General features: G+C 37.4%; 1 protein-coding gene across 1 annotated transcript in view; it reads right to left on the reverse strand.

Annotated features, from left to right (window-relative positions):
* Positions 1-15,732, reverse strand: part of HDAC9 (histone deacetylase 9) — a 662,132-nt gene that overhangs the window by 110,427 nt on the left and 535,973 nt on the right. The window contains exon 22 of the mRNA XM_082692420.1: positions 968-1,323. Within this exon, the coding sequence (XP_082548546.1) occupies positions 968-1,323 (356 nt within the window). The remainder of the gene's footprint in view (positions 1-967; positions 1,324-15,732) is intronic.

The raw sequence follows: 15,732 nt of genomic DNA on the forward strand, positions 1-15,732 counted from the left end.
TCATGAAAATGTTTCTCTGTACCTTCACAACACTAGGCATTGTTAATTTCTAATGTTTTGCTCATTTGGCAAGTGAAAAGTTGTGTCTTTTCTGTGTGAAAAATCATCTTAATGAGCGTTTCCTGATCACTGGAGTCACTGAGTGTTCTTTGCCAGTTTGTGGCTCTTCGAAAGGTCTTTTCCTGTCCCAGGTTCCTAAAGAAGGTGAACTGTTAGAGGTGTGTGACCATAGATGGTGGGAGAAGAGGTCCCCTCCACCAGTGTTCAAGTCCCCTCAGGAATTATGGAGAAAGGCAGCCAAGGGCTAGACCCCTGGAATCCTTGAGACTCCAGAATGGGAGCCATTCACCCAACACCTTCCTTTACTCATGCCAGACCACTCCTGTGGTTCACTACTAAGGCCTGTGGCGGGGCAGACAGGAGTCCTGGTGTGAGGTCCTGAGCCTGGCACAGTCAGGGACAGGACTGCTGTTGGGGGCTGACAGGGGCCAAGGGAATCTGATGCCAGGCCCTGAGAGACTTAGGAGGCTGCTAAGATCTTCTGAGAAGCATAAGCTGGGTTAGAAGATGGGCAGAGGAGCATTCCAGGAAGCACAAGCAAAGACGCTGTGCAGGTTCAAGAGTGGCCTGTGCTGATGTCCAGATCAGCACTCTCTTGGGGACCACACAGCCAGCCACAGACTGAAGCAGAAGCCAATGTATACAGGCCACACTCTCCCTGGCCACACTCTCCCTTGATTGGTCACACTTGCCAGATAACTCTGGGCCTGATGCCCGCCATCTACTCCCTAAGGAAAGCCATGGTGGAGGTTAAAACATCTCCTGCCCATTTCTCTGGACCGGGCCTGGGCCAACCCCTGCGACGCTGCGCGGTTATTCCCATTCCACAGATGGGAGATGGTCCACGGGGTCAAGAGCACGTTGGAGCGCCTCCACGTTGCACAGGGGCAGAGGAAGAAGCAAATACGTCGCGAGGGCAAATAGCCTCGCGGAGGGGGAGGCAGGACACCAGGCAGGAAGAAGAGCCCGGGCTGGTAGAGACCACAGTATCTGCGCTCCCCTAAATGCGGTGCAGAAACAGAGGGGTCGGTCCGCCCTCCCAGCTTCCCAGGTGGGACCTACTGCGCCGCCCGGAGGCAGCTGTGGTGCAATGCTGCCCCCTGCCGGCGTCAGGGGGACACGCCTGGCTGCAACCCGCAGGAGGCGGCAGGAGAGACGGGCGGTGGGGGGGGGGGGCTGGCTTAGGCTTAGGCGTATAGGTGCTTTGAGCTGGAAAGGAAGAGCAGGGGGCAACTGGGCTGTTGGTAGGAAGCTAGACAGCTCCTAGTCTCATTGAACATAACAATAATCGCTAACATTTACTATGATCCAGGCACTGTTCTGATACTTTACACAGAATTCAAAAAAATGACCTGGGTCCCGGCGTCCTAAGCTACCCAAGATCCAGAGCAGGAAGGAGGCCCAGGCAGGCCTTTGGGAAGAGCACTGTGCACAGCGTCTCTCTTGCAGCTGGAGGCTCTGGCTCTCATCCTTTCTCATCCTGGTTACTGCAAAAGCTTTAAGCTCAGTTCTCTCTAAACTATAGAGCAAATAATGACATCCGGCTTAAAACCCTTTACAACTCAACAACAACAACCAACCAAAAACCTATTAGAAAATGGGGCAAGGCCTTAAATAGGTATTTCTCCAAAGAAGATACACAAATGGCCAATAAGCATCTGAAAAGATGCTCAACAGCTTTAGTCATTAAGGAAATGCAAATCAAAGCCACAAGGAGATAACACCTCACGCCCATAGGATCAAAAAATTTTTAAAAATAACATGTGTTGGCAAGGATGTGAAGTAATCAGAACTTTTGTGGGTCGTTGGTGGGAAGGTAAAAAGGTGCAGCACATTGGAAAATAGTATGGCAGGTCCTCAAAAATTAAAAATAGAAATTACCACAGGGGCGCCTCTGTGGCTCAATCAGTTGAGCATCTGACTCATGATTTTAGCTCAGGTCATGATCTCAGGGTTGTGGGTTTGAGCCCCATGTCGTTGGGCTCCCACTCAATGGGGAGTCTGCTGGAGATTCTTTTTCTCCCTCTGCCCTCCCCCTGCTCGCATGGTCTTTCTCTGTTCTCACTCTCAAATAAATTTAAAAAAAAATAGAATTGCCACACAAGAAAAAAACTTTGTAATTATGTGTGGTGATGGATGTTAACTAGACTTATTGTGGTCATTTCAAATAATTATGTTGCACACCTGAAACTAATATAATGTTATATGTCAATTATATCTTAATTTAAAAAATCTTAGCAATATACAGGCAAAAAAAAAAAAAAAAAAAAAAAAAGATTGCCATGTGATCCAAGAATTCTACTTTCGGGTATATGACCAAAAGAACTGAAAGCAGGATCTCAAAGAGATGTTTGTATATCAGTGTTCATAGCATTCACAATAGCCAAACGGAGGAAACAACCCAAGTGTCCATCAACTGATACATCAAGTGCCCATCAATTGGGTAAACCAAATGTGGTATATACATAAAATAGAATATTATTCAGCCTTAAAATGGAGGGAAACTCTGACACACAGGATGGATAAACCCTAAGGACATTATGCTGAGTGAATAAGCCAGTCACAAAAAGACAAACATTATATGATACCACTTAAATGAGCTTCCTAGAGAAGTCAAATTCATAGGACAGAAGTAAAATGCTGGTTCCCTGGGTTTGGGGGGAGGGAGGATGGGGAGCTGCCTAATAGATGCAGAGTTGCCATTTGGGAAGATCAAAAAGTTCCAGGTAAATGTACAATTTGGCTGTTCTGTGATGGTTGTTTTACTCAAAATGGATTTGAAATTTTTAAAAATTTTTATATTTAATCATAAAAAATGCTGGGTTTTTAAGATTTATTCATTTGAGAGAGAGAGAGAGAGCAAGTGCATCAGCATGCGGAGGGGCAGAGGGAGAGAGAATCCCAAGCCCATTCCACTGAGTGCAGAGTCCAACATGGGCCTCAATCCCACAACCCCAAGATCTTCATTTGACCCGAAATCAAGAGTCAGATGCCTAACTGCTGAGCCACCCAAGTGCCCCAAAATGATCTTTAATGTCTGTAAATATGAAACACATAACTGAACTATCTAGATAGTATTTCAATCCAGTATATCTAAGTAACATGAATGTTCTGAAAGATAAATCATGCTAAAATAAATTATATTTCTTACCACTAGTAAACATAATAGCAACATTTTTTTAAAAGTTCCATTTGGGGGTGCCTGGTGGCTCAGTTGGTTAAGTGCCCAACTCTTAGTTTGGTCTCAGGTCATGATCTCTAGATTATAAGATCAAACCCCACATCAGGCTCCACACTCAGGAGTCTGCTGGAGATTCTCTCTCCCTTTGACTGCCCTAAAATAAACAAATAATTTTTTAAAATAAAATTGAATAAATAAAAAAATTCTCACCAAAATACTAGCCAATAGGATTCAACAGTACATTAAAAGGATTATTCACCACGACCAAATGGGATTTATCCCAGGGCTGCAAGGTTGGTTCAACATCCGCAAATCAATCAATTAGATACAATACATTAATAAGAGAAAGAACAAGAACCATATGATACTCTCAATAGATGCTGAAAAAGCATTTGACAAAGTACTGCATCCCTTCCTGATCAAAACTCTTCAAAGTGTAGGGATAGAGGGTACATACCTCAATATCATCAAAGCCATCTATGAAAAACCCACCGCAAATATCATTCTCAATGGAGAAAAACTGAAAGCTTTTCCGCTAAGGTCAGGAACACGGCAGGGATGTCCATTATCACCACTGCTATTCAACATAGTACTAGAAGTCCTAGCCTCAGTGATCAGACAACAAAAGGAAATTAAAGGCATCCAAATCGGCAAAGAAGAAGTCAAACTATCACTCTTTGCAGATGATATGATACTATATGTGGAAAACCCAAAAGACTCCACTCCAAAACTGCTAGAACATGTACAGGAATTCAGTAAAGTGTCAGGATATAAAATCAATGCACAGAAATCAGTTGCATTTCTCTACACCAACAACAAGACAAAAGAAAGAGAAATTAAGGAGTCAATCCCATTTACAATTGCATCCAAAACTATAAGATACCTAGGAATAAACCTAACCAAAGAGGCTAAGAATCTATACTCAGAAAACTATAAAGTACTCATGAAAAAACTGAGGAGGACACAAAGAAATGGATAAATGTTCCATGCTCCTGGACTGGAAAAACAAATATTGTGAAAATGTCTATGCCACCTAAAGCAATCTACATGTTTAATGCAATCCCTATCAAAATACCATCAATTTTTTTCAGAGAAATGAAACAAATAATCCTAAAATTTATTTGGAACCAGAAAAGACCTTGAATAGTGAGGGAATGTTGAAAAAGAAAGCCAAAGTTGGTGGCATCATAATTCCAGACTTCAAGTTCTATTACAAAGTTGTCATCATCAAGACAGTATGGAACTGGTACAAAAACAGACACAAAGAACAACAGAACAGAATAGAAGGCCCCGAAATAGACCCTCAACTCTATGGCCAACTAATCTTCGATGAAGCAGGAAAGAATGTTCAATGGAAAAATGTCTCTTCAACAAATGGTGCTGGGAAAATTGGACAGCCACATGCATAAAAATGAAATTGTACCATTTCCTTATACTACACACAAAAGTAGACTCAAAATGAATTAAAGACCTCAATGTGACAGGAATCCATCAAACTCCTTGAGGAGAACACAGGCAGCAACCTCTTCAACCTCAGCCACTACAACTTCTTCCTAGGAACATCGCCAAAGGCAAGAGAAGCAAGGGCAAAAATGAACTATTGGGACTTCATCAAGATCAAAAGCTTCTGCATAGGAAAGGAAACAGTCAACAAATCCAAAAGACAACTGACAGAATGGTAGAATATATTTGCAAATGACCTATCAGATAAAGGGCTAGTATCCAAAATCTATAAAGAACTTAGCAAATTCAACACCCAAAGAACAAATAATCCAATCAAGAAATGGGCAGAGGACATGAACAGACATTTCTGCAAAGAAGACATCCAGATGTCCAACAGACACTTGAAAAAGTGCTCCACATCACTCAGCATCAGGGAAATACAAATCAAAAGCACAGTGATATACCACCTCACATCAGTCAGAATGGCTAAAATTAACAAGTCAGGAAATGACGGATGCTGTCAAAGATGCAGAGAAAGGGAAACCCTCCTACACTGTTGGTGGGAACGCAAGCTGGTGCAGCCACTCTGGAAAACAGCATGGAAGTTCCTCAAAAAGTTGCCAATAGAGCTACCCTACAACCCAGCAATCACACTACTGGGTATTTACCCTAAAGATACAAATGCAGTGATCCGAAAGGGTACATGCACCCAAATGTTTATAGTAGCAATGTCCACAATAGCCAAACTACGGAAAGAGCCTAGATGTCCATCAACAGATGAATGGATAAAGAAGATGTCACACACACACACACACACACACACACACACACACACACACAATGGAATACTATGCAGTCATCAAAAGAAATGAAATCTTGCCATTTGCAATGACATGGATGGAACTAGAGGGTATTATGCTGAGGAAGATAAGTCAATCAGGGAAAGACAATTATCGTATCATCTCCCTGATATGAGGAATTTGAGAGGCAAAGTGGGAGGTTTGGGGGGTAGAAAAGGAAAAAATGAAACAAGATGGGATTGGGAGGGTGACAAACAATAAGAGACTCTCAATCTTACAAAACAAACTGAGGTTTGCCAGGGGGAACACGGTATGGAGAGGGTGTTGGGTTATGGACATTGGGGAAGGTATGTGCTATGGTGAGTGCTGTGAAGTGTCTAAGCCTGATGATTCACAGACTTGTATCCCTGGGACAAACAATACATTATATGTTAAAAAATTTAAAAACAAAAAACAAAAAAAAACAACCTCCAAAAGATTAGGGTCCCTGGGTGGCTCAGCGAGTTAAGCATATGCCTTCAGCTCATGTCATGCTCTCACAGTCCTGGGATCAAACCTTAAGTCAATGGGAGATTGATTCTCCCTTTGCCCCTTCCCCTGCTTGAACTCTCTTTCTCAAATAAATAAAATCTTAAAGAAAATATTAAAGTTACTTTTTAAAAACTTTACAAGTAGCATATATTTCATAACCATTTTAAAATTGGTTTGTCACATTTCCATTTGAAAACAAAGCTAAAGCTGGATTTTGACAAGGTTGTCTTACTCACAGATTTGTTTACTTGTTCACTCATGTACCCACCATGTATTCATTAAACAACTACACTGAATCTCTTCACCAAGATTAGGATTTCATACTATAAAGACAGGCTCCTATACTTGAGGAGCTCACATAGTGTGTGTAAAATAGATCTGTAAACAAATTTCCCTCAGTTCAGAATGATAAATTCTCTGATATGGATATAGATTTTTGCTCTTGCATTTCAAAATAGGTACTCTAAAAAATATAGCTATGCCTGTAGACACAGAAAAGGAAGTTATTAACTGTCCCTAGAATATAGAGTTAAGATTTTATAGATAAAATGACATTTCAGTTGGCTTGCTTAAGCAGTGGCTTGGTGTGTTTCAAAATTCTCAAAACACAACCAAGAGAAAAAAAAAAAAAACAAAAAAAACCATTTCACTTTGTAAACACACATACACGTACAACTAAAAGTTTCATAAAACAATACTTACATCTTTACATTTTTCTACTGTGGTCTATTCCAAAAATGCTAGTCTTGACCCACAAAATTGACTTCATAATCTTTTAATATGTTGTACCTAACAGCTTAAAAAATACTAGTTTAGGGAAAGAAAAACAATTACCCATCTGAAGAAAATAATTTCAGATAAAGGGAACAGTTTGTGACAGTCATGAAATTACTGAAGACTTAACATGTAGAAAAATGGTAAAAACTTCAAAGAAGTTGAATTATGACAGGCGTGGGAGTAAAGAGTTGAAAACTGAATTAGAAGAATCAAAAAGAGAGAGGAAAAGATAAGGCTGAGAGGTAAGAGCAAAATGTAGAACTAGACTGTGAATAACCACACTTTTATTTACTTCTAAGGAATATACAGTTTTCATGGTGTACAACAGTGATCCAGCAGAGATCACTAAGGTGGAAAAACAGCATGCTACCTTTGGTCTAGGTAAAAGCAGTAATGTGGAAAAAAGAACAGAATGCAATGAGAGGAGACAGGAAAATAACACAGTCCTTAGCCATGGAGATGGATAATAAGAAGCACCATTAAGAGCTACTTGTAGGAAGAGATTCCAGTTAAAAAACAAGACATTACAGCATATAATCCTAGTAGAGTTTTAACAAAATGGGATGGTGAAGATGAAATACAAACTAAAAATTTCTCTCATTTCCAAAATTTAAAGCAACCATGTATAAGGATTCATATATTCAACTAAATATTCTTAAAAATTCAAAGTTACCAAAAATCACTATTAAAAATTGGCATATAGGGCCATCTGGCTGGCTTAGGGGGTTAAATATCTACCTTCAGCTAAGGTCATGATCCTAGAGTCCTAGGATTGTGCCCCAAGTTGGGCTCCCTGACCCACAGAAAATCTGCTTCTCCCTCTGCCTCTCATCCCACTTGTATTCTCATTCTCTCTCTTTCTCAAATAAATTAATCTTTAATGATTTATGTAATGCATTAATAAATGGATTTGAAAAAAATCCGCCTTATTATTAGAGAAACATAAATTAACCAAAAAGTATGCCATTTCCCTCTTAACTCAATTAGAAAAGATTTATTTTTATTTTTAAAATATTTTTTGCCGACATATCAGATAAAGGGCTAGTATTCAAAATCTATAAAGAGCTTAGCAAACTCAATGCCCAAAGAACAAATATTTCAATCAAGAAATGGGCAGAGGACATGAACAGACATTTCTGCAAAGAAGACATCCAGATGGCCAACAGACACATGATAAACTGCTCCACATCACTCAGCATCAGGGAAATACAAATCAAAAGCACAGTGATATACCACCTCACACCAGTCAGAATGGCTAAAATTAACAAGTCAAGAAATAACAGATGCTGGCGAGGATGCGGAGAAAGGGGAACCCTCCTACACTGTTGATGGGAATGCAAGCTGGTGCAACCACTCTGGAAAACAGTATGGAGGTTCCTCAAAAATTTGAAAATAGAGCTACCCTATGACCCAGCAATTGCACTATTGGGTATTTACCCTAAAGATACAAACGTAGTGATCTGAAGGGGCACGTGCACCCAAATGTTTATAGCAGCAATGTCCACAATAGCCAAACTATGGAAAGAACCTCGATGTCCATCACCAGATGAATGGATAAAGAAGATGTGATATATACATACAATGGAATACTATGCAGTCATCAAAAGAGATGAAATCTTGCCATTTGCGACAGCGTGGATGGATCTAGAGGTATTATGCTTAGCAAAATAAGTCAATCAGAGAAAGACAATTATCATATGATCTCCCTGATCTGAGGAATTTGAGAGGCAACATGGGGGATTTGAGGGTAGGAAAAGAATAAATGAAACAAGATGGGATAGGGAGGGAGACAAACCATAAGAGACTCTTAATGTCACAAAACAAACTGAGGGGGGCCGGGGGTAGGAGGGTAGGGAGAGGGTGGTGGGGTTATGGACATTGGAGAGGGTATGTGCTATAGTGAGTGCTGTGAAGTGTGTAAAACTTGTGATTCACAGACCTGTACACCTGGGGCTAATAATACATTATATGTTTATTAAAAAAATTTTTAATTAAAAAAATTTTAATTTAATTTAATTTAAAAATTTTTTTAAAATATTGTTTGCTTATTTATTTATGTTTTTATTAAATTCCATTTAGTCAACATACAGTGTAATATTAGTTTCTGGTATACCATCTAGTTATCCATAAAGATTTGTTTTTAAACATATATTGGTAAAAGTGAGTTGAAATTGGTACTCATATATGTTACTGGTGGGGTATTTCTCAGGATCATTTTTAGGATTTTGGGGGGAAATCAATTGGTGGTTTGTAACAAGTACAAAAACTTACCACATCTGTTGACTGATAATTCAACTTCCAGCACTTTTTCTTTAAGAAAAACAAGTAGATTTAATGGAGACGAACTTAATTCTGGTCAACATTTAAAATAATGACAGTGTGAAAGCAGCCTAAATGCTCATCCTTAGAAAACTGACTCAATAACATTATGTAGCTATTAGAAATTATATCTTAATTAAACCTAAATAATAGAAGGGTTTATAATCTTAACTTGAGTTTACTTATGGTTTTGTTTTGTTTGTTTTATTTTGAAGAGTAAGGACACAAGTAAAAATGGTTATATTGTTGACTTAAATGTCGAGGCACTTTGGGTGGCTCAGTCAGCTAAGCATCCAACTCTTGATTTCAGCTCAGGTCACAATCTCAAGTTTGTGAGACTGAGCCTGGCACTGGGCTCTAAGGCTGGGTGTGGGGCCTGCTTGGGATTCTCTTTCTGCCCCTCCCCCCAAATCTTTCTCTAAAAACAGACAAAGAACCCCAAAAACAAAAACAAAAACAAAACCCACAAAATTTTTAAAAATGCAGGGGTCAAAATACATGTGAAAGATTAAAAAAAATGCAAAATTATTATAGATTACACCTAGATTTTGTGATTCTAAGTATTTTTTATTTTACTCTTCATACTTTCATTTTCTACATTCTCTGTAATTAGTATTACCATCATAATTAGAGTATAAAAGATTTATCAGCATTAATTATAAATTAAAATTATAATCAGCTCATACAACATTTATTAATATGCAGAGTTTGTTATTCTGTTTTCTCCTTCATTAAATGGGGATGAAAAAAATACTACCTTCCAGAGTTTAAGGGATTAAATATATGAGATTAAATATATAAATACAAGAGATTAAATTTATGAGAAATTGCTATTTTTAAAGTATACATTTTTATGAAAATATTATATGTATTTTTTTCTATTATACATTTTCTAGGAAGGACCTTCCATTGGTATTATCAAAATGGCTTCTGAATAACAAAAAGTTCTCTAATCAGCATTTGCAACCAGAATCAAGAATCAAATACTGGAAGTCTTTTAAGGATCCCAATTTAATTTTCCCAAGAAGAACATAATTTTAATTAGACTTATTATTTACTCAAAATTATATTTATATTAAATATGGAAGATTTTTAATTGTCAAATCTATCCTAAAGTCATAATACAATTTTTTGTGAGAAAAATTATAGGTGGCAAATTCTGAGTATCTCTGTTTTCCAACTTTTCTCTAACGTAGTTATATTCTTATTAGCAAACCAAACAATGAATATGAAACTTTCTATTACTTAGATCAAGTTCCTATATACATAAGGAGCTTAAGAAAAAATGTTGAATACTTTTTGGGGAGAAGGAAGAATAAGAAACAAAAAGCAAAAGAGTATGAGCCCTTAAAATCACAGAAAGAGATCCAGGAGCCCACAATGCTATAAAAATCAGAAGGGGTACAGATTTCAAGAAGGAGAATGTAAAATTACTATGAAATTGAGAAGGATGATAATGGCTATAAAAAAGTAAAAAATGAAAAATCATTGGCACTTTGGACTTGGTGAACATGTACTATCCCAAAGAATAGTTTTAATAAGAATGAAAGCAATTTCAGTAAAAGATGAAGACATATGAATAACACATATAGTAAGTTATCTGCATTATAAAGAGAGTTTGACCTAAAACAATTCTACATCAACATTCATTTACAGTCCATTATAAGTGTATATTACGTATATATCAGTCTGCATCCCCATGAGTTCTATAAAAGCCCCAGATGCCAGTCTGAGGTAGAAATATGAGCAGGGAAATGTCCTGGAGAAGAGAAATTCTCTGACTACAGTCCTTTTGGGTAGTCTTGTCTGAAGTCTCAGCATTGTTCTTTGTCATCTGATTTCTAGGAAGATTTACATTTATGTGACAGAACTGTGATACACTAACAAGATATGTAACTTTTAGAATATATTATACTTCATAATGTACAAGGGTAGCTTTCAGAAATGTACTTGTGGTGATTTTCCATTTAGAACTGGAAATCAGGTCCTTTGTCAATTAGCATATGCTTTCTTGAAGAAAAAAAAATCTCTTTAGAACATTTTCTGAGATGAAAAAATATCCCAAAATGTAGGAGACCAGAAAATCTGTATTTGGCTACTGTTGTGATAAAAAGAAATCATAATTCTTACACAGAGATGAAGTACTTAGTTGATTAGATCATTAAATGTATATTGATATTTACTATTAAAAATCATAAGTAATATAAAAGCAGAGTACATAGTAGGAAAACTTAATCTAAATTTTTCTCCAGGTATTTATTGTAACTACAGTGGCCTTACTACTTTGGGAAGCCTATTTCAAAACAGTAATGATAAGCGCAAATGGCACTTAGCTTGTGTCAGGCCCTATTCTAAGTACTTTACTTAAATAAACTCACCTATTCTACACAGAATCCCCAAAAGTATTTCTATTAACCTTTCCTAGTCTGTAGATGTGAAAAATTGAGGCACAGATGGCTTAACTAACTTGCCCAGGGTCAAATGGCCAGTAGTAAGTAAAGGAGGTATAAAACCAGGCAGTCTGGTTTCTGAGTTCAGGCTCTCAAAAATTTAATTAGGCAATGTGTTTTATAACACTGTGACAAACTAGAAAACTGGTTCCCTGTATAAAAAAGTTTGTACCTGAACTGATGTTACATTAGATTGTACTGTTCATACTAATTAGAAAAAAAAAATGTTAACAGAAAACAAGGATTACATTGCTATGGTACTTCAAAGGAAAATGCACATGAAATTCTTTGTTTCCTGCATTTATATCACAAACTAATAAATTGAAATTAGGTTAAGACACTAATACATTTGCAGAAAATATAACTCTTTTGCCCATTCCCAAGTTCAGTTTAAGAAAAACAGAAGTTGTATCTAAAGAGTTTCTAAAATCAATCAAATAGATGCCCTTTGGAGGTTGTTTATACGGAGTAGCCATGAGTGGTAGGAGGAGACTGCCATGTGATCAACTCTGTCTGCTCCCTGAAATGACCAAAACAGCAAAACACATTCTGATTTTTAGGGTTAATTCAAGAAATGGATTCTGATTTGGGGGTTAGTTTAGGCGTCAGATTAAAAATCTAATCCGTTACAACTGTTTCTTGGGAGCTGTAAGCTTTATACAGCTTGAAACTATGATGCAATATCTCTCAGGATGAAAACTATTATAAAAGTACCTCCTTTTCACAACATACATTCTAAGAACAGCAGGATTCAGTCCCCTAACCAAGAGCCCCGGTTTGAAGATCCAACAGATGTTGGTCTGCGTGAAAAGCAGCTATCAGCTCCGCTAATGTGGTCTGTGCTGAATTCTTTGTAATTAGACATTTATTCCAGTGCAGAGTCAAGGTCGTTAGAGTGAAAGGCTGTAATGCTTACAATTATATTGCCCCTCATGTTTCTCTGCATGAAGTCAAGGAAGAAAGCAGCACACAGAAGTAAAAGAAGGAATGTTTCTATTACTGCAAAGGTCTCCTGTATCTATAGAAGCTGGGAAACAGACTGAGTCAGTAGTGGAATTGGCTACCCTCTGGGTAGATAGCTGGACCTGGATTTGGCTTAGGATCCCCTTCCTCTTTTTTCTTCCCCCCTGTGCAAGGGAGACATTAACAACGACAGAATGGCAAGCTACAAAATAAGGCGCTAGCAACCACAGCCTAATTAAATTTAACATATTTAAGTAGTGAAACCACAAGCAGCTGAAAAGGAGTGTTCAAGTTCAGCATGGCCACCATTTCTAAACACAGTGGGTGTGATAAACTATGAACAGTACCTTCAGAAGACAAGCAGGAAAGGAGCACTCATAGTGAAATCTTAGAGTACAACCATCTCAAATTAATAGGAATAAGAAAAGAAGAGCTGTTGACAATGGGCCAGGTTTAAGAAAAATTATTTCAACTATTTTGTCTAAATAGAGAAAATATGCATTTATGTCAGGTTCATGAGAACAGCCACTAAACAATTAGTTAAGCTTTCAAGCTTCTCTACAATAACAAAATGCTGGGCAAGATAGATCTTTGGGGGATGTATATTTAGAAAAATTTGCTGTGTGTAATCTAGAGTTTAAAAAGCTCTGGCCTTGAAGTCAGATAATCTGTGTTTGAAACTTGGCTCTGCCATTCTCTCTGGCTGTGTGATGGAGGCATGTCCTTTTGCTTTAGATTCTGCCTTTGGAGAGTAGAGTGTGGTGGGATTAAAGATCCCTTCTAGCTAATTTCATCTACCTCTGAAATCTGACACCAATCACTTCAGCAACCAATTGTATCAGTTTTCCCATTACATTATAAAAGCATTATTTTAACCTGTGGTGACATTAGAAATATTTAACAATCACAACAGAAGATCTGACCAATTTGTATGGACACTGCCTTCTTTGGGGTTTTAAATGCACTGACAAATATATTGACCAAAAAAGCTAAAATGTCAATGACCATAAATTAGAGAGTTGATAGATGGCATTCTCAATTTTTGTTTTTTCCTTACTGTAGTGGCTCCTTACTCCCATCCATGTTTTAAGAAGTACCCCTGAGTTGATTATTTACTCCTCTACTAGACATTTTATATTTTCCTCCATTAATTTTTTTCTTTTGTTTGGCATTTCATACTCAAGCCTTTACACTCTGTCCTTATTTCCTTTCATCTGTTTTTTCATTTGTCCTCATTTAGTCATTTTTATGCTTTCTTTACTCAAATAGTGACCCTTCTTCTAATCTCCTTTTCTAATTGATAATATTTTAAATATTTTATTTATTTATTAATTTGAGAGAAAGCATGTGTGAGAGCGGGAGGTGGGGGTGAGCAGAGTGGGAGGGAGAGGAAGAGGGAGAGAATCTAAAGCAGACACTGCATTCAGTGTGGAGCCCAATGCAGGGCTTAATCCCATGACTCATGAGATCATGACCTGAGCTGAAACCAAGAGTCTGCCACTTAGCCAAGTGAGCCACCCAGTTACTCGCTAATGGATAATACTCTCGAAGCATCACAGATTATTTTCTATGCTGTAGGATCAATAAGAATTTAAATCCTTTTTAAATGACCAGCATCAACATCACCATGATAATTATCACTACCATGAGACCCACAAGATTAATCACTTACTTAATATATATATCTAAGATATCTAAAATTAAACTATCATTTTTCAGTTCCTAATGTATGTAATGATATAACAACCAGAGAAGAGAGCTAAGCATTTCTCAGGAATGTGTTATATAGCTGTCACCTGACTTACTAAATACATATGGCAAATTTCTGGTACAGATCTTGTGAAATGTGCCTACAACAATGGACAAAAGGATTTTTTAAAATAAAAATTTTACTCAGTTTTACTTTTGCAGTCTTGACTTTAAAGTCTCCCCAAAATAGATTACTGCTAACTTGTACTAGTGGAATTAAAAGTATGTCAGTATGGTCCTAGCAAATTAACTTTTTCGTTGGCTAATTCTGGTTTTCCTAAATGTCACAATCAACCGAATAAATTATAGTTCAATAAGTGGTAAAGATAACCAGACATGTGAATTATTCTTTGTCTAATTTTTTTTTTCCAGATAGGTAACTTCTGAGAAAAATCTAATCAACTGATTTTGAAAAAAAAATCTATTCATCTGGGGGCACTGGGGTTGCTCAGTCAAAGTGTGATTCTTGATTTTTGTTCAGGTTATGATCTCAGGGTCATGAGATCGAGCCCTGCACTGGGGTTTGTGTGGAGCATGGAGCTTGCTTAAGATTTTCTCTCTTTCTACCCTTCCCCCCCAGCTCATGCTTGCTAGCTCTCTCAAAAAAAATTTTTTATTCATCTGATTTGTTTAATTTCCATGAATTTTAATTACATAATAGTGCTGTGTAGGGACAGGTATATATACAATAATGAAATCTAATAGTTGAAAGATTATTTCTGTAGCTTTAAGTTCTGCTGAAATGATTTGTTTGATATTTCCAATACCAATATCAGAACCTAAATTCTTAAATCATAACATTTCCTTTTTTAAAGATTTTATTTATTTATTTGACAGAGAGAGAGAGAGAGAGAGATCACTAGTAGGCAGAGACGCAGGTAGAGAGGGGCGGGGTGGGGTGAAGCAGGCTCCCTGCTGAGCAGAGAGCCCGATGTGGGCCTCCATCCCAGGACCCTGACATGACCTGAGCCACCCAGGTGCCCTTAAATCACAACATTTTCAAAGTTACCTTAAAGGTAAGGATGACACATACTTTGTTTCCAATGAGGTCATAAGGAGAGCTAGTATCAGATTTATAATGATGTCCTGAATATATTTTGAGAATCATGGTTTCAGGATCAAATTTTCAGAAGCCAGACAAAAGAGTCTAAATAACAGAATAAATCATCTTAGAATTGATGCTCACTGTCTGATCTTAATGGTTGTCCAGAATTTTCAGAATTGGTACAGAACCTCCAAACTTTTTTTTTTCCTAATGGACTTAATCCTACTCAGGGTAACCTACACATTTATTTTGTAATGCATTAAAATTTTCCTTGTTTTAATAAATACATTCATATAAAAGTCCTGGACATGTTTAATATTTTTTAAAAGAGACTGGGGATGTCAAGTACATTTTCTGTTTCATTTCATTAATACAAATCACTCGGTTAAGATGAAACACCCTACATGTGAATCT

The sequence above is a fragment of the Mustela nivalis genome, assembly GCF_964662115.1.
Source record: "Mustela nivalis genome assembly, chromosome: 12".
Classification (NCBI taxonomy): domain Eukaryota; kingdom Metazoa; phylum Chordata; class Mammalia; order Carnivora; family Mustelidae; genus Mustela; species Mustela nivalis.